The 24,340-nt window shown below is 45.3% G+C and overlaps 1 protein-coding gene across 2 annotated transcripts; it reads left to right on the forward strand.

The window, feature by feature from the left end:
* The first annotated feature begins 480 nt into the window (after nucleotides 1-480).
* uchl1 (ubiquitin carboxyl-terminal esterase L1 (ubiquitin thiolesterase)) lies at nucleotides 481-14,437 on the forward strand. Of its 2 annotated transcripts, XM_085969203.1 has the most exons (9): nucleotides 481-616; nucleotides 715-726; nucleotides 1,020-1,148; nucleotides 10,081-10,231; nucleotides 10,664-10,749; nucleotides 11,494-11,541; nucleotides 12,730-12,799; nucleotides 13,504-13,562; nucleotides 13,915-14,437. In XM_085969203.1, exons 1-9 carry the CDS (start codon nucleotides 584-586, stop codon nucleotides 13,999-14,001), a joined length of 675 nt encoding a protein of 224 aa, XP_085825329.1. In that variant the 5' UTR covers nucleotides 481-583; the 3' UTR covers nucleotides 14,002-14,437. The 2 variants fall into 2 exon arrangements, with proteins under 2 accessions (XP_085825329.1, XP_085825335.1); XM_085969209.1 differs by lacking the exon at nucleotides 715-726.
* The last annotated feature ends 9,903 nt before the right edge of the window (nucleotides 14,438-24,340 follow it).

The following is a 24,340-nucleotide window of genomic DNA, read 5'->3' on the forward strand; positions in this document are numbered from 1 at the left end:
CACTTGACTGCTTTTCTTGGTTTTAACAAGACAGTATTTCACAAATATTACTGGTCAGCATCGCGTCATTATCAGCTCTTTCCATTCAGTAACTATAAATTGCGCATTGCGTAATATCGTTATAGTAATATCTAAACTAGAGGGGCGAGAAACCGTCATTCCAACTTTATCTGTGGAACACTTATTCCCAATTGACCAAGACATTAAATCAAACTACTTCCCTATTTTGAAGCCTCGTCAAGTGGTTTGCTGGCGATTTCCAGATGGATCAGGAGACTTGGACTGTGCTAACTGTAATCTCGTCCACGTTTAACATGAAGAAAGGGCTTGACTGAAATTCTTCCTAATTGGTTCGCATTAAGCAGAGTTATCTGACGGAAGAAGCAGGTACAGGTGTTTGGTGATGATTTAATGAGACGATTGATTGCGTTCCCCCCTATTTCGCAGTGGAGTCACTCCGGTGTCGGTATTTAAGCCCCGCCCAATGCCTGAGCTTACCAGACTCGCTCTTTGCTCACAGCTACAGTGAAAGACTGAACCCGATCTCCGCACTGCTATAGCGAGAGTCTGAACTGCGGCAACAATGGAATGGAAAGCAATGGAAATCAACCCCGAGGTAGTAGCCGCCTTTGGTCGTGTTGTTAGAAGTGTTTTCGATATTGTTATTGGTGGGTGAATTTTAACCACGTTTATTCTGGGTTTTTATTGTTTCAGATGCTGAATAAAGTAAGTGCGCGACACCGAGTCACCGATCATCATCTTTATCTGCAAATATTTCCTCGGATGGTCGATTGATTTAAGTTAAGATAAACAACAGTTCATCCCTAAATCTCAGCTCCATTTAATCGTAAATAGATTAAGGGTGTGGTCATGCAGGAGTCTTCTGTTGAATTATTAATGTACCAGTAAGGGTTGTATTATACTAGTAGAAGTATTGAATCAGCTTCTAAAATGGCAATTTAAGATGTGATTTAATATATAATACTGTGGTGCAATTTAAATTTTATCTCTTGTATCAGTGTTTGTCTCGTCTGGGTGTGGCATCGAGCTGGAAGTTCGTGGATGTTTTGGGTCTAGAAAACGAATCCCTCTCCATGGTGCCATCGCCAGCGTGTGCTTTGATGTTGCTGTTTCCCCTCAGTCAACAGGTAGGGCGTTGTCCGGCATATACTGGGGAAAGCTTAAACATGGTACGGTATATTAAATCGTGACGTGGTAATATTGAACACGTGTTGGGTCCTGACATCCCCTGCCTGTCAGTCTGATTTTATGCCTGAATTGTGAGATGCTGAATCATGCTTGGCTTTGAGATATTTATTGGAAACTGGGGCTTCCTGGTTTGTACAGGCAGCTGCAATATTGCGGTGACAGGAGGCAACAAAGCTAATATACTCCCCAGCTGATCATTTGCTTTCACTTGATTTAGTCCCAAACTGAAAATACTTAATTACAGTGTCTGCTAACTGAAACAAGATGTTAAGTGAGTGGAAGCTATAGTCTGTTGGCAGTACTCCTCTCTTGCTAAATGGTCCTTGGACTGACTAATCTACCCTTCAGGTGATTAATGGTGCCATTTTGTTACTGTAATTGGGGGGGTGGGGATGTGGGTGAGAAGCTTCTGGAATGGTACTAAAATGCCTCTACTTGACATGACAGTAGTGACTGCTGAGCAGGAATACAGCTTAAAAGCAATAACCACACCAGCAATGTGGTGGTCTGACTCCTGTAACTGGAATTCAAAAATTTAAGGGTGGGGGGGGTCTACAGGGCCTGGGGGGTCTGCTCTAGGTGCTACATTCTTTGGATCTCCTAGATGCTGATGAATTGTGCCTATATCACATCTGGCTGCAGAATGATTTCTACTTGCTGACCTTGACTTCCCTTTTTATGCAAACAGTTAATTGCCTTTTTTTACTGTTGATCAGATATGGATATCTATCTAAAGATTATATTTCAGTATCGCTCCCTTCTGGTCTGACTAGAAGGCAGGCCTCAGTATTGCTCCCTTCTGGTCTGACTAGAAGGCAGGCCTGTGACCTAACAGTATTGATTACTCATCACTTTTGTGATAGTGGCTGTTTCAAAAAGCCAGACTTGACATAGTCTGGACTCTGTGGGGAGGAGGAGAGAAATCAAGATTACAGGAAAAGGATAAATGTTTTACTGAGTAGATATGGAGGGAAGCCACCAGTAGTGGAGCTGTACCCTGGGCATGAATTATTTGAAGGGTAAGGTATGGTATGGGAAGGTGATCAGGATCACAAGCTAACTTTACAACTAATTGTGGGATGGACAGTGATTTGCTCCCCTGATGGTCCATGGTTTGTATTTATCATGTTTTGTACCTAGAAGTCTGAAGGTTTAAAAAATAATTTCATTAATAATGGCATTGCTAATGTTGCTTCAATGACTCCTGTAGTAAATTTTGTCCCTCAATAATTTTTTTTTTTAAATGTACAATGACATGATTCAAACCTGTACCTGGCTGGTAGGTGATAGCTAGTGACTTGGGTTTAGAATCTTTAAAATGAACCATCTTCCTTTCCATTCCTGAAGTTCTTGGTTTTAGAATTTATGCAACATAATGGTGCTAATTTGAGCTGTAAAGTTGTAAAACATTGAGAAAATCTTGTAGTTAAAATTAAATTGGGCAAATACTTGGAATGTTAAGGTCCCAAAATTGGGACATCATGCCTTCCTTAAGCCCTCTTGTTCCAGAGAGACTGGCTTTTTGAGGTTTGGAGATCTCCATGCTGTTTCTGGCATGCCTAGTAGGCTTTAGAACTGCATGTGATGAAATGGCTGGCCATAGCCTTTCTAAAAGGCTGTACCTTTTTATGACTGACCAAGACAAGTAGGTGGCTTTCCATGGCCAATAACCCTTTTTAAGCCGGGCCTCTGCTCCTCCTCCGCTGCTGCTCTCCCCCGAACTGGTCGGGCTTCTGCCTTGGCGCCGGTTTTTAAGCCGGGCCTCTGCTCCTCCTCCGCTGCTGCTCTCCCCCGAACTGGTCGGGCTTCTGCCTTGGCGCCGGTTTTTAAGCCGGGCCTCTGCTCCTCCTCCGCTGCTGCTCTCCCCCGAACTGGTCGGGCTTCTGCCTTGGCGCCGGTTTTTAAGCCGGGCCTCTGCTCCTCCTCCGCTGCTGCTCTCCCCCGAACTGGTCGGGCTTCTGCCTTGGTGCCGGTTTTTAAGCCGGGCCTCTGCTCCTCCTCCGCTGCTGCGCTCCTCCTCCGCTGCTGCTCTCCCCCGAACTGGTCGGGCTTCTGCCTTGGCGCCGGTTTTTAAGCCGGGCCTCGCAATCTCCTCCTTTGCCTCACACAGCAGCCTGGGGTACATTTCATCGGGGCCTGGGGATTTATCCATTTTTAGGCCAGCTAAAACCGCCAATACCTCCTCCCTCTCGATGTTAATATGTTCGAGCATATCACAGTCCCCCCGCCCTATTTCTATGTCTACATCGTCCTTCTCCATAGTGAAAACAGATGCAAAAAATTCATTTAGAACCCCTCCTACATCTTCCGGCTCCACACACAGATTGCCACTTTTGTCCCTAATGGGCCCTATTTTTTCCCTAGTTATCCTTTTACCCTTAATATACTTATAAAACATCTTCGGATTTTCCTTTATTTTGCTCGCCAGTGTTATTTCATGGCCCCTCCTTGATCTCCTAATTTCTTTTTTAAGTATCCCCCTGCACTTTTTGTACTCCTCTAGGGCTTCCTCCGTCTTTAGCCTTTTGTATCTACCAAAAGCCCTCCTTTTTTTCCTAATCCATTCCCGTATATCCCCTGACATCCACGGTTCCCTGTGGTTTTTGGAACCACTCTTGACCTTTATGGGAACATGTTGCCCTTGTATGATCTCAATCTCCCTTCTGAAAGCCTCCCATTGCTCCGATGCGGATTTTCCTACAAGTAGCTGATCCCAGTCCATTTTGGCCAGATCCTGCCTTATCCTATTAAAATCGGCCTTCCCCCAATTTAGAACCTTTATTTCCGGCCCATCCCTGTCCTTTTCCATGACAACCTTAAATCTTACCATATTATGGTCACTATCACCAAAGTGCTCACCTACTAGCACTTTTTCCACTTGGCCGGCCACATTCCCTAGAATTAGGTCCAGTACCGCCCCCTCTCCTGTAGGACTTTCTACATGCTGGCTCAAAAAGCTCTCCTGGATGCACTTTAAGAATTCTACACCCTCTGAGCCTTTCACACTTTGACTATCCCAGTTAATATTGGGGAAGTTGAAATCCCCCATTATTATTACCCTATTATTTGCACATTTCTCTGAGATTTGCCTACATATCTGTTCCTCTATCTCCCCCTGACTGTTTGGAGGCCTATAGTACACTCCCAGCAAAGTGCTTGCCCCCTTTTTGTTTTTAAGCTCCACCCATATGGCCTCATTAGAGGACCCAGCTAATATATCATCCCTCCTTACTGCAGTAATTGACTCCTTAATTAATATTGCGACACCCCCTCCTCTTATACCTCCCCCTCTGTCTCGCCTGAAGATTCTGTACCCCGGAATATTGAGCTGCCAGTCTTGCCCCTCCCTCAACCATGTCTCAGTGATAGCAACAATATCATACTCCCATGTGTTTATCAACACCTTCAGTTCATCCACCTTATTTGCAAGGCTCCTTGCATTAAAATAGATGCCATCCAGCCTTGCCCTTATATATTTGCCCTGCCTACCAAGCTGACTTGTTTTTTCCTCCATAATTGGCAGCACATCCCCCCCCTACTTCAGCTCCCCCCTGTATCCCATCCCCCTGCCAAGTTAGTTTAAACCCCCCCCCGACAGTGCTAGCAAACCTCCCCGCAAGGATATTTGTCCCGCTCTGGTTCAGGTGCAACCCGTCCGACTTGTACAAGTCCCACCTTTCCCAGAAGCAGGCCCAGTGATTCAGGAAAGTAAAACCCTCCCCCCTACACCAACTCTTTAGCCACGCATTCATCTGCTCTATCCTCCCATTCCTATACTTACTAGCACGTGGCACTGGGAGTAATCCAGAGATTACACCCTTTGAGGTCCTGCCCTTTAATCTGTTACCTAGCTCCCTAAATTCTTGATGCAGGACCTCATCCCTCTTTTTACCTATGTCGTTGGTACCAATGTGGACCACGACCACTGGCTGTTCACCCTCCCCCTCCAGAATGCCCTGCAGCCGCTCAGTGACATCCTTGACCCTGGCACCAGGGAGGCAACAAACCATCCTGGAGTCACGTTTGCGGCCACAGAACCGCCTATCTGTTCCCCTTACTATAGAATCCCCTACCACTATTGCTCTCCCACTCTTTTTCCCTCCCTCCTGGGCAGCAGGAGCACCCCCAGTGCCAGGAAGTTGGCTGCTGCTGCCTTCCCCGGTGAGTCATCCCCCTCAACAGTATCCAAAGCGGTATACCTGTTTGAAAGGGGGATGTCCACAGGGGTTCCCTGCACTACCTGCCTGCCTTTGTTGCTCCGCCTGATGGTCACTCCCTGTGCTGCCCTACCCTGAGGCGTGCACAACTCGCTAAACGTGGTATCCACGAGCCTCTCAGCATCGCGCATGCTCCACAACCCATCCACCCGCAGCTCGAGCGCCGCAATGCGGTCTACAAGTAGCTGCAGCTGGATGCATTTCCCGCACACATGGTCGTCAGGGACACTGGCAGCGTCCCTGATTTCCCACATGGAGCAAGAGGAGCATAACACGGGTCTGAGCTCTCCTGCCATGACTTACTCCTTTAATTAATTTAAAAATTAATTCAATACCCCAGTTACAGGTATACTCTAGGGCGCTTTATTTACCAACTGTCCCCACTACACCTTAATCCCGAGAAATTTAACACCACAGAATTCAAGCTTGTGCTGAAAAGAGAGAAATACTCACCAACCAATCACTTACGTGCTCCCTGGTGACGTCACACTCTGATTATTTTTTACCTCTCTCCTCTGATGTTGATTTGGTCCCGCTTCTGCCTTGGCGCCGGTTTTTAAGCCGGGCCTCTGCTCCTCCTCCGCTGCTGCTCTCCCCCGAACTGGTCGGGCTTCTGCCTTGGCGCCGGTTTTTAAGCCGGGCCTCTGCTCCTCCTCCGCTGCTGCTCTCCCCCGAACTGGTCGGGCTTCTGCCTTGGCGCCGGTTTTTAAGCCGGGCCTCTGCTCCTCCTCCGCTGCTGCTCTCCCCCGAACTGGTCGGGCTTCTGCCTTGGCGCCGGTTTTTAAGCCGGGCCTCTGCTCCTCCTCCGCTGCTGCTCTCCCCCGAACTGGTCGGGCTTCTGCCTTGGCGCCGGTTTTTAAGCCGGGCCTCTGCTCCTCCTCCGCTGCTGCTCTCCCCCGAACTGGTCGGGCTTCTGCCTTGGTGCCGGTTTTTAAGCCGGGCCTCTGCTCCTCCTCCGCTGCTGCTCTCCCCCGAACACATATATTCAGGACCTCTCTGGCCACAGGGGATGTGCCAGAGGACTGGAGAACCGCTAATGTAGTACCATTATTCAAGAAGGGTAGTAGGGAAAAACCGGGGAACTACAGGCCAGTGAGCCTAACATCAGTGGTAGGAAAATTACTGGAAAAAATCCTGAGGGACAAAATTTGTCTCCACTTGGAGAGGCAAGGATTAATCAGGGATAGTCAACATGGCTTTGTCAAGGGAAGATCATGTCTGACTAATTTGATTGAATTTTTTGAGGGGGTGACTAGGTGTGTGGATGAGGGTAACGCAGTGGATGTGGTATACATGGATTTCAGTAAGGCCTTCGATAAAGTCCCGCACAGGAGACTGGTCAAGAAGGTAAGAGCCCATGGAATCCAGGGTGCCTTGGCACATTGGATACAAAACTGGCTTAGTGGCAGAAGGCAGAGGGTGATGGTCGAAGGTTGTTTTTGTGACTGGAAACCTGTGGCCAGTGGGGTACCACAGGGATCGGTGCTGGGTCCCTTGCTGTTTGTGGTCTACATTAATGACTTGGATATGAATGTAAAGGGTATGATCAGTAAATTCGCGGATGATACTAAAATTGGTAGGGTGGTAAATAGCGAGGAGGGTAGCCTCAGTCTGCAGAACGATATAGATGGGTTGGTCAGATGGGCGGAACAGTGGCAAATGGAATTTAACCCGGAAAAGTGCGAGGTGATGCACTTTGGGGGGTCTAACAAGGCAAGGGAATACACAATGAATGGTAAGACCCTAGGCAAGACGGAGGGTCAGAGGGATCTGGGTGTGCAGGTACACAGATCCCTGAAGGCGGCGGAACAGGTGGATAAGGTGGTAAAAAAGGCATATGGGATACTTGCCTTCATTAGCCGAGGCATAGAATATAAGAGCAAGGAGGTTATGATGGAGCTGTATAAAACACTGGTTAGGCCACAGCTGGAATACTGTGTGCAGTTCTGGTCGCCACACTACAGGAAAGATGTGATCGCGTTAGAGAGGGTGCAGAGGAGGTTCACCAGGATGTTACCAGGGCTGGAGCGCTTCAGCTATGAAGAGAGACTGGGCAGATTGGGTTTGTTTTCCTTGGAGCAGAGGAGGCTGAGGGGGGACATGATTGAGGTGTACAAAATTGTGAGGGGCATAGATAGGATGGATGCTGAGGAGCTTTTCCCCTTAGTAGAGGGGTCAATAACTAGGGCATAGATTCAAGGTAAAGGGAGGGAGGTTTAGAGGGGATTTGAGAAAGAACTTTTTCACCCAGAGGGTGGTTGGAGTCTGGAACTCACTGCCTGAAAGGGTTGTGGAGGCAGAAACCCTCACAACATTTAAGAAGCATTTGGATGAGCATTTGAAGTGCCATAGCATACAAGGCTACGGGCCAGGTGCTGGAATATGGGATTAGATTAGACAGGGCTTGATGGCCGGCATAGACACGATGGGCCGAAGGGCCTCTATCTGTGCTGTATTACTCTATGACTCTATAAAAAGGGTCTCCCATATTCAATTCAACATGCTTATGTCTAGTCTCCTCCTTGGTGTCCTTCTCCATACCTTGTTATCTCAACTGGTTTAGCTCTTTCTTTTTTTTTCCTCGCACCCCATCACAGCACTTGCATCACTGCTTTCAGTGCAACCAAAACTAAAATAGCCATTGCCTGCAGCATACATCCAGACAAGACAACATTGAGCTGTTGACCAAAAGATCTGACAGAGTGTCTTTAACCAGCAACAATTCAGCTTGCCAGGCTTTTTTTTTTGTGTATGAGTTTTGGTATAATTGAGTTTTGTTCCAAGCTTGTTTCTTGTACTGCATTTAAAGTTGAATCATAAATATCTGCATTTAGCAAATAAATAAAATTGTTGTCTGATACAATGGGTAGCCATTGGTGTGGTATGGAAATTGCTGTTTTGCTGGTGTGAAGTGTGTTTCTGCAGAATTAAAACTCTGACTTTAGGATTAGATGCTTAATAGCCTTTCTGCAGAATTAAAACTGACTTTAGGATTAGATGCTTAATAGACATACAAGTTATGGCTTTAGCCTCCTCCACAACAGAAATTGAGGAAAGACTAAACTGTAAGCTACCTAATTATTCTGAAATTGTAACCAGTTAAGCTGTCTTTCTACTTGACTGTCAGTTAAAGCCATTCAAAGGAACATAACTAACCATTTTGTTTCCTAACTTGTTGAAATGCACAGTAACATGACAAGCTTGTAAGTCACTTCTGAAATGACATGTAGGGGTACATAGTGGAAATCTTGCATTAATACATGCCATCCTAAATTGCACAGATGTTCACAGGCAGTGTGGGCTTGACCAAGCAGTTGTTTGCACTGGGCACTAGTGTATCTAGAGCATACCAATCAACACAACCAGTTGGGACTGAGGAATAGGAAACCTGCTCTGCATCCTGACTAATGAGCACTTTCTTTTGTTGGCTCTGCTTAAGATAGCTAGTTGTAGTATTTGACATCAACAAACCAAATAGATGTTGGCTAGGAGTTCAAAGGAAGGCTACTGAAGCTTAAGTGAGATAGTGGCACTTGTCATTGCTGTTCACCATGTGATTGCACATCCTTGTCATAAATTACAAATTTCTGAAGCCTTCTCTCCTTCTCCCACCCCTCCTCCACTAAATTGACCTAATTAGGTCTATTTCAAATCCACATTTGTCAGCATTGAATCTCTTTCAAGATTGGCAAAAAATAAAGCAATTGTCAAGTTACAGGTTCTTTTGCTTGGCTCTGATCATGACTACTGTACACTTATTGCAGCAGGCAAAATTCTAGAACCATTTGTGTCAATATTGCTAATGCCTGTATACAATATAGCCTTAAGTTTTATGGTCACATTTGATGGTGGAATTTGCCTTCCTATAGTGCAGTATGCTAACTACTAATGGACTTGTGCTGCTTGGGGAGTGAACTTGTGCTGGGAAGGTGTCTTCAAATTGTGTAGTATTTGAAGGCCTAGTGCTTTCCTTGCCCTCTGTAGGTAGTTCTTCCCATGCACATGGGTAGCTATTCTTGCAAGTTGTATTTGAGTGAAGGAATAGCACTTGCAATTTGTGATTGCAGCCTGCTACCTTGTCTCTAGTTGACTGTTCAGAGCCAGTACTTGCATAGCCAGTACTTGCATAAACTGGGAGCCTATGTGTTGGAGAAGCCTAAGGGAAGTGTTTAGACAAAATTATTGTATTGATGAGCAATCTCGCAGTCTTTTTCATTGTTTAAATTTTCTTTTATTTCCAAGTCCTTGGCTTGGAGAAACTGACCAGAAGCAAAAGACACTTGATTTGGTGTCTCTCTAACTTGTTTCCATGTGCCTAGTAGTTCCTTACTGTTCTTCCCCCCTTTTCCTATGTACTTGAATTTCATTGTGCACATTGGCTCATTTTGTATGGCCAAATGTAAGTAGCTAGCTGGGCAAGTAGCTTCTGTGGACTAGCTCAACTAGAATAGTGATGTGCCACAATACACTTATACAAATTACACTATGATGTATACAATTGAACCTCTGCAAGGAATGGATTTTCCTAAAAGGCCATGTGTTTTTTTGATTAGCAAAGATAAGTGGTCCTTGACCTGCTTAATTCCACATCAAGTACTTGTCACCTGTAAAGTAATAGAAAATCTTCACTATTTTGTCTTTCTTCCTCCCACAGCATGAATCCCACAGAAGACGTCAAACATCAGAACTGAGTGGAAAGGGTATTGACTCAAAAATCTACTTCCTGGGACAGACTATTTCAAATTCCTGTGGAACTGTTGGGCTTGTTCACACTGTTGCCAACAATCAGGATAAACTTGACTTTGGTAAGCAAGTTACTTGATAACATGCTACCCAGCTTAATGGGTTTTTAGTTATGCAGCAATTTATATTTCCTAGTCTGCTTTCCAAATAAAAATTGGCACATTCTACTGACTGGGAGGTTCTACAGCCAAAGAAAAGCAAGATTTGCCAAATACTTAGCTAGGTAACTGCCTAATTGTGTATTCAGAACATGAGATGCACTGATCTCAATTGATACTCTGGTGAGATTTTTAATGTCCTAAGTGGATGTTGTACTATTGTGGAAATTCCACTTGCTGACCTTATGTGCAGCACCTTAAGTTAATCTTCCTGTAGTTCTACTTCCCATTAGAAGTTAGAGTTTTTAATCTTGATATTCAGTAATGAACTGACTCTGCCTTCATTGTTCAAATGCTTGCCTTTTGTAGTAATTAATCTTGTCCTACATCTTGCAGTGGAAGGCTCAATACTGAAAAAATTTCTTAATGAGACTGCAGATCTCTCAGCAGAGGAAAGAGCCAAGCAATTGGAACAAAATGAGGTGGGAAACTCAGTACAGGAAACTCTTTGGTATCCAGCACCGATGGGACAAGCGTGTTGCTGGTTGATTAAAAATTCTGGATAATGGAGAGGGTTATCTACCGAGGCTCTTTAAAAACAAATTTTAAAAAATCAAATGTGCAGTATAATTGGGTACTTGCCTACAGAATGTGTTAAATCGATGGAAGATGCTTAAGTACAGTACTGCCAGTTGAGGGTAATCCATAACTCTTTAATTACTTAACAAGTACGGTGGCATAGTGGTTAGCACTGTTGTCTCACAGCGCCAGGGACCCGGGTTTGAATCTGGCCTCGGGTGACTGTGGAGTTTGCACATTCTCCGTGTTTGCGTGGGTTTCCTCCGGGTGCTCCGGTTTCCTCCCACAGTCCAAAGATGTGCAGGTTAGGTTGATTGGCTATGATAAATTGACCCTTAGTGTTAGGGGGATTAAATACGCAGGGATAGGGTGGGATATGTGTTGGTGCAGGGGTTACGGGGATCGGGTGGGATATGTGTCTGTGCAGGCTCGATGGGCCGAAATGGCCTCTATCTGCACTGTGGGGTTTCTGTGGAAAAAAAAAGTCATTTATAAGGTTTGTTTTCAGTGAGAATTTTGCTGGTTATTAGAAAATGCCAGATATTTAGGTGCTGTTTAAATGAGTTTCCTGTAGTACAACATTCAGGTTAACATTTCTAAATTCTCAGAACTTTCACTCTCTCGTCTAAAATATATCTTCTCTACAGGACATTCATGCAGCACATGATGCCATTGCAGAGGAGGGAGAGTGTCAGGTAAGAAACTTGTGCTGTAGTATGGTTCTTGGATACCTTTTTTAACTCTACATACCCAACTTGTACTTTACTGATTTTAGTGTCCAGAAACTAATTTTATACTTCCATTTGTTAGTTTGGCTAAAAGAAAATGGCAAACTCGTGTTTCTAGTAATGCTTGCACACTATTTGCATGACTTCTTAAAGCTGCATCTTGCTTGTGGGGGGGAAATGGGTGTACTAGCATCAGTTGCAGTCCCATAATGTACAGGTGAGGTCTCTACTTCACGCAATACATAAATTCTAGCGCACAGATTAATCTTGCATCTGTTGTATGAATGGTGTTCTTTAATTCTACTTGGTCCTGATTTAACTAGCTAAAATGTGCTTGCACTATTGCACAAGTGGTATAGGCAAATTGAGTTGCCAAGAAATTGACTAATTTCTCTGTGCCAAGTATGAATTAAGTGTAGTTGCTACTTGTAGGTAACCACTGCAGTTTTCACAGCAATGCAAGTGACTAGTAGATCTGTGGTTGAGGAATGCCCTTGCTTGACAAGTGCAATGCCTTTACCTTGGGTAAAGCCTTGATTTAATGGCCCCTCTGACTATGCAGCACTCTAGGTATAGCAAATTGCTGAAGTCAGATGTTTCACTTTGCCCACCATGCCATCATACATATATTCCAACCAAGGATGTATTAAATCTACAAGCTAGGATTGATGCAGCAGTTCTTGCATGATGTGCTTCAAGTATTGCATGAAATTTACATGCATTGAACCTGATGGCAATCATATATCTAATGTCATCTCTTGTAGCTTTGGGGCCTAAAACACAACTTGATGCCCTGAGGTGAAGTTGCCAATGGTTGAAAGATCACCTGTATCAGCATCTGACCAAATTTGGCAAGTGCCCTGGATGTCCTATGGATGACATGGCACTACATTCATGAAAAACCCTATCTTAAAATATACAACCTGCCTGGTGACTGGCTTCTTTCTGGGAAAGCCTAGCCTCACCACTATCTTTGAAACTCAACTGGATGGATGAGTAAGTACAGGTGGTTGTGAAAACTACCATACAGGTTATGACTCCAGCGAAGTGAAATCTATAGCCTGAAGGCAGTTTTCTATGATCTAGATTAGAAAATCTTCAAACATGTGAGTACCTCCACAATGTTCTTATTTCTGCCTGTTTTTATATTCATAGGTGCATGAAGATGGTACAAACTTCCATTTTATCACTTTTGTTGGTGTAGATGGGCACCTCTATGAACTAGGTAATACTATTGACTGTAAATGGAACATTTCTGAAACTTGGACTTCATTATGACTAATGACATAATAAACCTCTTTCCAATGTTGGCATCATGAATTTTGTAACTAGGTGATGCATGTCTTCAAGCAAGATGGGATTGAGTTCCTCTAAGCCATGTCTCCTTTTATATAAAGTTACAACAGGAAGGACTTAGTTTCATGCATGAATTGTCATTTGGCTACAAAACAAACCAACTTCTAGTAATGCAGGCTTTAAGTAAATTCAACAGTCCACTTTATATTTAAAAAAAACTCACTTCATAAGGTATAGGAGGGGGAAGCTACAAGCCAGTTGTGCATTTCAGGTAACCTGTGCCAGAGGTAAGACAACAGTTGTGAAACTTCACGCTGATTCTTCCTTTCCCCCCCCCCCCCCCCCCCCCACATAGTGTAACAAATGAAACTTTTGACTAAATATTCCTCAAGTGCCAAGTAGCTGATGGTGGTTCCTTCAAGATGGCACTAGGGAGAGCCTATAGGTCTGTCTCTCCTAATTCAAATTAATGCTTGAATTGTGAATTCATCAATTCTGTACAATGGGATGGCATTGAAGTACAAATCTTTGGGCTAGTTTACTTTGCATTTTTTCTCTACCTGAGCAGCAGAGTGCATCTTTAGGCTGCCTTTATCCTACACCAATATAAACATAACTTTTTTTTTTCTTAAGATGGAAGAATGCCATTCCCTATTGACCAAGGAGAAACATCAAATGATAACCTATTACAGGTTGGTTTCAAGCATAATTTTAATTGCAAGCTCATCTAGCTGTACTGTAGAAATGGCTAGGCTTTAATAAAGTGCCATAATTAACCAGCTAGCATCACTATTCAATATTGAGGGATCTTATTAAACTTGGGCAGATAAGTGCTTTACCTGTTGCCTCCACTTGAATAGGACTAAGGTGTCAAACCTCTGCCATGCATAAGCAGGTACCTTTGGGTGGGGGGGTGGAACTTGAGCTTATTAGATGTATAGATATGGGGTGGGGGAGAGGAAAGATCCATTTATCAACTGTAGATTTTAGTATTCTGTCTTTTGGTGCACAATTTGTTCTCTAATGTGGTATTAACCATTATAGGATTCAGCGAAGATATGCAGACAGTTCATGGAGCGTGATCAAGGAGAAGTTCGCTTCACTGCTGTAGCCCTCTGCAAAGCTTCTTGAATGTGAGGAAACCAAATGTCAAGCACATCACACCACAGCTTAACTAGCTGTTCTAATGCTTGCTTAAGTAACTTTGTGTATTTGGGCACTTAAGCACAGCCTTTTTACACTTGCTGTAGGAAAGTTTAATGGATGGCATTTCTGCACTATTTGTATTGTAACATCTTGTGCAGTCTTTGAACACCAGTATTTGTAATTTTGTTTTCTAAAGCAATCTAAATTTTGTTTAATGTGTCCATCTTGTGTTAGCACTACAACCAGGTCACAGAAGGAAATCAACTGTTGGAATTGCTTAAACATTGCCTAGAAAAATGGAGACTGGCTACAGGATCCATGGAAAGCTTGCTCAGTTCCACATTGTGCCTATTTTACAGCTATTCCTGTAACTAGTGTGTTGGCTGTAACACTAATAAAATTACTAGAAGCAATGTTCAAATGTGTTCATGCATTTTCTAAGCTAATGGTCTACTTGTAAGCAAATTGTTACCAATCTTACACCTTCAATCTAAACTTTGCATGTCTAGGTGTAAACTTGTCCAGTGTTGAAGATTCATTCCTGGCTTCATAGGAGTGGTGCCTGACTTGGCACTTTTTTCAAGGCTAGAATCTTGCTGCACAGAAGGTGGCCCATTGTGCTTGTGCTGGCTCTTTGAAAGAGTTATCCAATTAGACCCCTTCCCCACAGCCCTGCAAGGATTTATCTAATGCCCTTTTGAAAGTTACTACATGCAGTGCATTCTAGATCATAACTTGCTGTGCACAACCAATAACCTTTAAATCTGTCCTCTGGTTTTACCACTGAACATCAATTAAATCTCTGCTTAAAAAAACCAGCTTTTCCAATCTCCCCACATTACTGAAGTCGTTCATCCCTGTACCATTTTACTAAATCTCCTCTGCGCCCTCTAAAGCATCCATCAAATGTGATGCTCTGTATTGGACACACTATTCCAGTGTTTATAAAGCTTTAGCCTCACTTCCTTGCTTTGTACTCTGTCTACTAAAAGCATTTGGGATCCTTGGCTTTATTAATGGCCTTCTCAACATGTCCCACCACCTTCATTGTGTCCATACACCTCCCAGCTCTCTGTTCCTGCACCCTCTTTAAAATTGATCCTTTGTAGTCATAACTAATTTTGGGGCAGGGGAGTGAATGTGATTTCACTTTGAACCAAACTTGTCTGTCTTCTGCTTTCAAACAAATCTTTTAAATGGGCATCAGAAAATTCTAGCCAACCTTTTACTTTGCTGAAAATTTAGATTTCACTTTCAGTGGTAAGTTTAATGGGTGATGTGCAAATGCAATCATTTCATGGATCACTTAAGATGCCCTTTTTGCAAAGCTAACTGACACAAATCGGCCAACTACTTCTCACTACAAATTGTTGGCCAATTTGCATATTAATATCTGGAATTCCAAACCTAAATCTCTCGACTTGTTGTCGCTGCTCCTTAAAACCTACCTCTCTCCAAGTTTTGGCCATCTGTCCTAAATATCTTTGTGGGGCCTGGTGTCAAATTTTGTTAATGCTATGACGTGCCTTGATGTTTTACTGCATTAAAGGCACTATATAAATATTGGCATGTTGTTCAGGTGCCATTTTTCAGCAAAATCTGGACCATATCTTTAATGTGATTTAGTTTGTGTAATGTGAGAAGTGGCTTCTTCTTGCAGTTTCCCATCAGTTCATGGAGTGCACAGGGGTGTATGGTCATTTCTAGCATCTCCCTTTTTTATTGTAAGAAGTTGCCTTTTATAGAGCACTTTTTAATGTAATACTACCCAAGATGCTTCGAGTGTTATCAGACAAAAATTGATCAAAATACATTGGGGCAAGTGCCCAAAAGCTTGGAGTGTCTGTAAAGAAGGAATGTTAAGAGGCAGAGGCTTATGGAGGGAATTCCAGAGCTTGGGGCTTAGTTGGCTGAAGGCATAGCCACCAGTGGTGGGGCAAAGGAAGTGCTGGTGGGGGAATGCACAAGAGATTCAAGGTCTCTGAACATTATTGGGCTGGAGGAGGTTGCAGAGATCGAGGGGGGGGGGGGAAACCATGTAGAGACTTGAACACAGCACAATTTTAAAATTCAGGCTTTGGTAGCCAGTGAATGTAGGTCAGCGAGCATAGGTGGTGGGTGAATAGGACTTTGAGTCAGACTACGGGCAGCAGAGTTTTGGATGAGCTCAAGTTTATGGAAGATGGGAGACCGATCAGGAGAGTGTAGTAGTCACATCTGGAAACAAATGCATGGATGGGGGTTTTAGCAGATGGCTGAGGTAGGAGTGGAGGCGGGCAATATTACAGAAATGGAATTGGGTAGTCTGTTGTGGAGAGGATTTGGGGTTGGAAGGTGAGCTCCGGGTCAAATTGGATGCTGGGATTGTGAACCGTCTGGTTCAGCCCGAGCCTGGCCAGGCGGGGGATGGCAGCGATAGACAAGAGTTGGTGATAGGGCCGAAGACACTGGCCTCAGTCTTCCCAATGTTTAATTGGAACAAGTCTGGATGTCAGGCAAGCAATCTGACAACAGAGGCAGTACATGGGTCGAGAAAGGTGGTGGTAAAGTAGAGCTGGGTGTCCTCAGCATCCATGTGCAATCTGACATGTCTTCAGATGATGTCGCTGAGGGGCAGCATATAGCTGAGGCAGGAGAGGTGCACCAACATTAGTGTTCTTGCTCAGGCCAGCATCAAAGCTTTGACCACGCTCGATCAGCTCCAATGGATGGGTCACATCGTCCACATGCCCGATACGAGACTCCCAAAACAAGCGCTCTACTCGGAGCTCCGACACAGCAAGAGAGCACCAGGTGGGCATAGAGGAAACGCTTCAAGGACACCCTCAAAGCCTCCTTGAAAAAGTGCAACATCCACACTGACACCTGGGAATCCTTGGCCCAAGACCGCACAAAGTGGAGGAGAAGCATCCGGGAAGGCGCCGGACACCTCGAGTCTCTTCGCCGGGAGCAAGCACAAGGAGCGCACGTCAACCCCAGCCACCTGCCGTCTGCGCCACCTGTGACAGAGATTGGCCTCATCAGTCACCTGAGAACTCATTTTTAATGTGAAAGCAAGTCATCCTTGGCTCCGAGGGACTGCCTAAAAAGAAGATAGATGAGAAATAGGTAATAGATCCTTGGAGGACTCCAGAGGTAACAATGTGGGATTGGGAAGAGAAGCCATTGCAGGAGATTCTCTGGTAATGACTGGATAGATAAGAGTGAAACCAGGCGAAGGTAGTCCCACTCAGCTTGATAGTAGAGGAGAGGCATTAGAGAATGGTGCGGTCAACTTTGTCAAAGGCTGCAGACAGGTCAAGATGGATAGGAGGGAGAGGTTAAGGGAGGACATTAAGGCAGTGAACTCAGGAGAGAGGGCAATGCGAGTTGAGATGGAGGTTGAAATGACCAAAGTTGCTCAGTGTTGAGGCTGAGTGAGGAAAGCAGTGAGGATCTCTGTGAGAAAGAGCATGGGGCTTGGGTGGGCGGTAGAGAATGAGGATTAAAGGAGAGACGAGGGGTAGAACAAGGTGAGATGATTAAAGGAGGAGAAGGTATCAGGAGTAGGGGGACAGACCAAGATGTGAGTTGGTGATAAGGACCACACTGCCATCACGACAGTTTGGGAGGTATAGCCACATGGGAAAGCTTCAGACAGCTGTGAGCTAAGTTTACGTCAAGGCCATTATGTCAACAGGTTCTTTTAGCTTTTAATCTGAAATGGCTATATGCCATATGTATACATAAATTTTTAAAACCCTGTTTTCAGACTTGATGGTGCTGACATCTTCAAAAGTTGAATTCTGATAATACATGCTATTTCTACACCTTGAAGTCTATTGCTTTCTCCTCCCACTCCAGGTCCTGAAAGTCTTGATGTGTGCTAGTATTGTCCTACCAGTAGCAGCAGTACTTTGCATGAATTTGCACACTCTGTCAGCAAATTATGACCATGACAGACCATGGCAGCAAAGCTTAGCACTATCCTTCATCATGACCACCTTTACTTTCTAGTTCAATAGCACTTGTGCCAATTGTGGCAACTCTACCTAAAACATAGGTTGCAGGTTCCTGATGTGACTGGTTCAGTTGACACTCCCATCAGTTATCTTTTCTCCCTCCACTGACCAATATCCCATTCTACTGGTACAGAATGCTCTCAACTGCACTATAGAAAACAGAATGCGTGTCTGTGCTTTGTAGTAGAAACTCATTTCCCTAGTAATGTTTGACAATGTAAATTGCCTCTTGTTGTAGTTAAAAAGGCACATCCTAAATGCCTACTCTTGCTGAATCTGAGTTTAGAGAAACTTTGGAATGAATCCTAAATTAAGCCAAGTTCTGATTAAGTAAAGCAAATACTCTTGTAGGTATATGTAGTAACATAGTTGGTAAAAGAAAATGAAAATAAATAAATCTTGGCTTTGACTATTAAAAGCCACACACTAAACAAATGAACAGTAAGGATTTGCTTCTCCTACATTACCTGTTAAGGTGAAAAGTTTCTATCTTTGGGTGGTAAGGACATGATGTGTATACCACCCCCCCCCACCTTGCAACAACATAACCTGAAACTTCCAAGTATTTTCCAGTCTGTAAAATACCCTGACCAAACAATTAAACTTGACCTGAGCCATTATTTGCTTGAGTTCTTTGTGGTTTGAAAAGGACTCTGCTCCAAATTGACAGCAGAATAATGCATATCCACTGTACGGTGCAACATTTGTCTTTATCAAATAATGCAAAATCCTACTTACTGTAAGCAATGCCACAAGCATTTGTGTGTATTATTAAAAATTGTATTAATGGCGCATCACAGTAACCATTGCCGATGCAAATTTGTCCCTGCAAAATAAAGTTTGGAATGTACAACAGTCCCCTCAGTAATCGACCTACATCAATGTCTAACACCTCCGTTCAGTCAGTAAGGGTGACCCCGAGCTTCCGGTCGCCTGTCATTTTAATTCACCGCTCCATTCCCACTCGGACCTCACCATCCTTGGCCTCTTGTATTGTTCCACGGAAGCTCAACGTAAACTCGAGGAACAGCACCTCATCTTCCAATTAGGCACTCTGCAGCCTTCCGGGCTCAATATCGAGTTCAACAATTTCAGATCATAAGCTCGGCCCCCATTTCATTTTCTCTTGTAATTGTTCCACTCCTTTCCCCCCCCCCCCCCTTTCCTTTTGTTTCTCTCTCACACCTGGCAGCCATCTTTTGCCCTGCCAGTACACTTTACACCTAATCTCAGCCTATTACCATCTCGTCTAGCTTCTAATCTCTTTTACTTTTTTGTTTCTTTTATTCTTTTGTCCGATCGCAGCCCTGCCTTCAATCCAGTTTCTTTTCTTTCCAGTTTTGAAGAAGGGTTCGACCCGAAACGTCAACTCAAATTTCTCTCCACGGATGTTGCCTGACCTGCTGAGTTTTTCCAGCATTTTCTGTTGTTATTTCTACCTTCTGACCTTAGCCATCACGTTTTCCCCTCCTGAGGCCAGGCCCTTTTAACCTGGATTCTAAGTGAAGAACAGTTGAACTGTGCTTGACCTTGTTCAACTCAATGTTTTTGATTTAATTTTCTTAAGAATATTCTTTTGCTTACACATTGACCATGTGTTTGAACAACCAAAATGCTTTTGTTACCTCACCGTCAATCTCCCTGCTTCCCCCATCCAAGAACAGCTCATCATCTCCCACTACTGCCCAATTTTTTAAATTATTCCTTGTTCTGCTCTTCCTGTTGTGAAATCTGCTCCCCTAGCTTTTGTAAGTGGACTTCTTTACCATCCTGCTGCCCCCTCCTCTGTATGTGGGCTTGACTTGGACCTGTGCTCACCTGGGAATGCTAACTGCTTTTTGCTCCACTCTGCCCCAGACTCCTTCAATCTCGAATGTAGAGTCTGCTGGTTGAATTTTGCCGCTCGGACAGCTTTATCTGAAGCTCTTTTCTTTGTCTTCCACATCTTGCCCAACCCTGCGGCAGCCAAAATCTAACTCTGGTCATCTGGTTGCTAAGTCACCCACGGGGACAGGTATTCCTATTCTACACAGCTAACTGCTTCCTCCCCTCCAATTCTAAATGTGAGGATCTCGAGGATTTTTAAAACCTAAATTTGAGACCATCTGTATAGCTGCCTCTGCTACTTCCTCCCTTCCCCCTCCCCTCATCCCCATCTCCACCACCTCAGCCATGGACCCGTGTCACTTTACAATTTGTGTCCCATTTTCCCTTCCCCCTTCCAAACTCCTCTCCCATGAGGACTGCCTTCTGCTCCTTTTGATTTCCTTCCTTTCTTTCTTCCCCTCCCCCAACACTACACTCATCACTCCACTCCTTCAAAACTGCCATCACCCCCTACTTAAAACACACCCTTAACTCAACTGTCCTCACTAACATCCCCACCTCCACCTTCCCTTTCCACTCTCAGGTCCTTGTATGTCATCACCCTTCAGCTCTGCCCATTTCTCCAATAACTCCCTAATTGAATCCCTCCACTTTTTACTGCCCATCTTGACATTGAAATGGCCTTTGCCAAACTCACAAATGACATTTGAAATTCCAGTTGAAATAGCGATTTACTTGTACTTCTTTCAATTTAGTGTACTGTATTCGGTGCTCCTGGCCTCTACATTGAGGAGACCAAACATAGTTTGGGTGATCACTTTGCTGTCCATGGCCTCCTACACTGTTCCAATGAAGCTCAATGGAAGCTTGAGGAACAGCACCTCACCATTCGATTCGGCACTTTACAACCTTCCGGACTCAACATTGATTTCATAGCTTCAGATCATAACCACCACTCCTATTTTTTCAGACAACAGGTGCTGTTGCCATTTACAGCTCCTCTAGACCCATTTTCTGTTTCTTTACTTGTCCCATACCACTGCCTTTTGACTTGCATCATCGTTCCCTTTGCCATTTAATCCCCCCTGCCCTTCACCCTATCATCATCCCCTTTGTTCTTTCCTCCCCTCCCCCCTTTCCCTGCCTATATACTTGCTTATAAACTATAATTACATCTCTAACTTCTCCCAGTTCTGACACAGGGTCATCAACCTGAAATTTAAATCTGTTTCTCTCTCCACAGACCCTGCCTGACCTTCTGAGTATCTCCAGCATTTTATCTTTTCATTTCACAAATGACATACACTGTGACTGTGCTTTGCTAGCCCTCTCTGTCCTCACCCTTTCTGCAGCATTTGACATTAGTGGCCATGCTATTCTTCCTCTCTACCTCTCCTCTGTTATCCAGTTCCATAGGACTGCCCTTACTTGGTTGATTCCCCTCTACCTGTCCAAACGCAGCCTGCATATTTCCAACACTGGCTTGTCCTCCATCTGCAACACAGTTACCTCCACATTTCCCCACAGATCCATCCTTCACCCCACTCCTCATCCTCTCTATATGCTGCTATTCTGTGATTTCTATAGACACAAGGGCCTAGAAATTGAGTAGCCTTAGCGCCGCATTTGAGGCGCTAGAGGGCCTAGCGCCGGAGTTATGGCCAGTTTAGAAATTCCCTGGGGCCCTAGAATCGGCAGTAGACCGGTTGCGCTGCGCCGGCACCGATGACGTCATCGGTGTGCGCAGCGTCCCGGTTGCCATGCCGACGGGCCCCAGCGCCGAAATTCAGTTGCGGCCGCCTCGCCCGTGGCAGCCGCAACTAAGACTCTGGCAACAGAGTCTTACATCAGTTAGCGCCTGCGCCTTAAGGTCGCGCGGCGGCCGGCCGCTTTCCCGCCGGCCGCCTGCCCGCACCTCCCTCCCCGGACTCCTCCACCACCCCCCCCGCGGAACAGATGCTTCCGGGCTGCGAGCCCGGCACTTCCCCGAGGTGCCGGGCTCATTTTTCTGATGAGTTTACCGGCCAGCGGGCGGGTGCAGGCAGCTCCTCCTTAACTGAAGGAGGAGGCCTGCACTTCCCGAGCCTGCCGCACCGCATTGGGCGCCGCAGCGCCGGAATAGCGCCGCAAAGCGGCAGGTAGCGCCCATTTTCAGGCGCAAACACCCTTCAGTAGCGCCGGCAGCCATTTGGGCGCGACGCTACTGAATTTTTGGCGCGCGCAGGGGGACTTAGCGCCGGCGCTAACTTTCCGGCGCTAAAGCCCTGGCGCGGCGCCAACTGAATTTCTAGGCCAAGGTCAGCTTTCACGTACATGCACTGATAAAACCAAGCTCTAGCTCTACTACTTTCCACAACCACATACTGTCAGACTGCCTTCCTGACATTGTCATTGATTCACCAGACCAAAGTCAGCTATTTTCCCCCCATTAAAAACTCCATGTGCTTGCCTTTGATTCCATCATCCTTTCCCCCGGTTTCTCACTGAGGCTGAACCAGATTGTATGCAAATTTGCCATTCTGTTCGATCCATATCCTATCTATTACTAAGGCCACTTGCTTCCACCTTATTGACCATTTCTGCCCCTACCTTGCCAACACTAAGGGCTAGAAATTGGGCTGCTTTGTGCCTCTCGCCAGCGCTCCTGGGGGGCGGTAACAGGGCGCAAATGCCCTAGCACCCGGGCGCGGCACCGTTAAAGCCTCCGGTGAAATTTGGCAGGCTGTTAGTGGCGGCAGTAGCCGGTAGCGCCCCACTCCGCTGTGCGGTGATGATGACATCATCACCATGTGCAGCGCCCCGTTGCACCCCGGCCGCAGACTTCCCTTGCGCTCCCTGACCTATCGCTGGGCGATATGTGCGACAGGAGCAGGGTGCGGTTTTGCAGTGGCAGTAGTGGGCGGCAGTGCAATTTAAAGGGCTTGTGTCGGGCGGCCATTTTAATTTTGGCCAACTGCCAGCACCTGCTCCCTTTTACATTTGTATGCGGGGTGCCGGCCGCGATCGTTCAGCCCGGCACTCCTCTTGAGTGCTGGGCTGTTTCCATTGCTCCCTGCTCCCCCGAGGTCCGGTAAAACCTCTATGTATTGGTCCGCTGACGTATTATTTTCTGCCTTTTGGATGGAACAGGAGAATGCAGAGGGCATCCTCTGTATTCTCCAGTGATCAGTATAATGTGATTAAAGGTTGAATGTTACATTTGGACATGTTAATCCATACACAGCATGTGCTTGGAGAAGATTTCAGTTCATAAGAGTTTCGGTCTGCGATGGAAACGGTCTTTTAGCCGTGAACACAAGACAAAAGTAAAAGCCTGAAGCAGGGTTTTTTGCTTTTGAATCCATGCTAAAGTAAAACTAACAGAAAAAAGAAAGAACTTGCATTTTGTAAGATTCGCAAAATTTCTACATTTTCCCGAAGGTTATTAATAAACGGGACCCTGCGTGGACATTTTAAATCAAGAAAGGGTACCCAAAATGGCATCTGCGCCTCGTGGCAGCAAACCTGTGAGATTTTAAAATGGACTCTGCAACGCAGACAGCTTGTGGATTGAAACCAAGGCTGCAGTTTCTGTGAAGAGAGACTTTTTATTTTGAATTACGTATTAGACCGAATTGGAGACAAATCTAAATTCAGTTAGGCCTATAGTTAAGGCCATCAAGCAGTTTACATATATAATCGGAAACAGATTAAGAGAGCCATCGAGATTGGACAGGCCCATCAAGGAACATGCATGACAAAACAAGTCAATTATCAGGCCGGTAGATGCGATTACCGGCCATCTAAAAACAGTTAGTATGGATTGCTAACATTATTTAAAATAGCCCGCCAAGATTAAGACAAAGAACTAACCTGATTTGGCGCGCAGATATGGGTTTTCAAAAAGAATATAATTGAAGGCCCCGGGTAGCAATCGCTCTCTTCTCTCTCTGCTCTGCTCGGCTCTTCCACCCTTCGCCCTCGTGGCTATCGCTCTTTCCCCGTCCCGCGCTTACCCCCTGGCCTTTGCCCGTGCCTTTCCCCACTCCATCTGGAAATCGCCCAGGCACTGCATCGGGCAGACACGGACAATTCAGGCCAGGCGAGGCGGGATGCGACGAGGGGAGGAGGGAAGACTGACTGAGGAAGACCACTGAGGAAGATGAACTGAGGGTAGGCTTTGAAACATCGGGCCTTCAGTCTCAGCCAACCTGCAAGTATCTTCATACAAACTCAAACTGTCGGCCGACGACGAAGAATCATCTCTGCAAGGTAAAGTACCCAAACAGAGACTTTAACTTTGGGGTACTCGAACCTGGACAATGCCCTTGCAGCACTCGGAAGACCACGTGACGACGGCAGGCTCCAGAGAGCACCAAGAGCGAACCCCGAACCCAACCGCTGTTTTGAGTCCAGCAGACCCTTTTGATTGGTGAGCATGAAGTTCTGACCCCTCATAGCTTGTTCTAGTTAGGTCTAGGGGGTGGGATAAGGATAAGGGGATTGTTAAGATAGTT

The sequence above is a fragment of the Somniosus microcephalus genome, chromosome 2, assembly GCF_052327205.1.
Source record: "Somniosus microcephalus isolate GS21.2 chromosome 2, FLI_Smic_1.0, whole genome shotgun sequence".
NCBI lineage: Eukaryota > Metazoa > Chordata > Chondrichthyes > Squaliformes > Somniosidae > Somniosus > Somniosus microcephalus.

What these genes read in the sequence shown, in the direction of transcription:
- uchl1 (XM_085969203.1), top strand. Translation starts at nt 584, where the DNA reads ATGGAATGGAAAGCAATGGAAATCAACCCCGAG. An exon ending in CAGAGGAGGGAGAGTGTCAG is followed by an intron (nt 11,542 to 12,729) that starts GTAAGAAACTTG and finishes TTATATTCATAG; the next exon opens with GTGCATGAAGATGGTACAAA. An exon ending in CAAATGATAACCTATTACAG is followed by an intron (nt 13,563 to 13,914) that starts GTTGGTTTCAAG and finishes TAACCATTATAG; the next exon opens with GATTCAGCGAAGATATGCAG.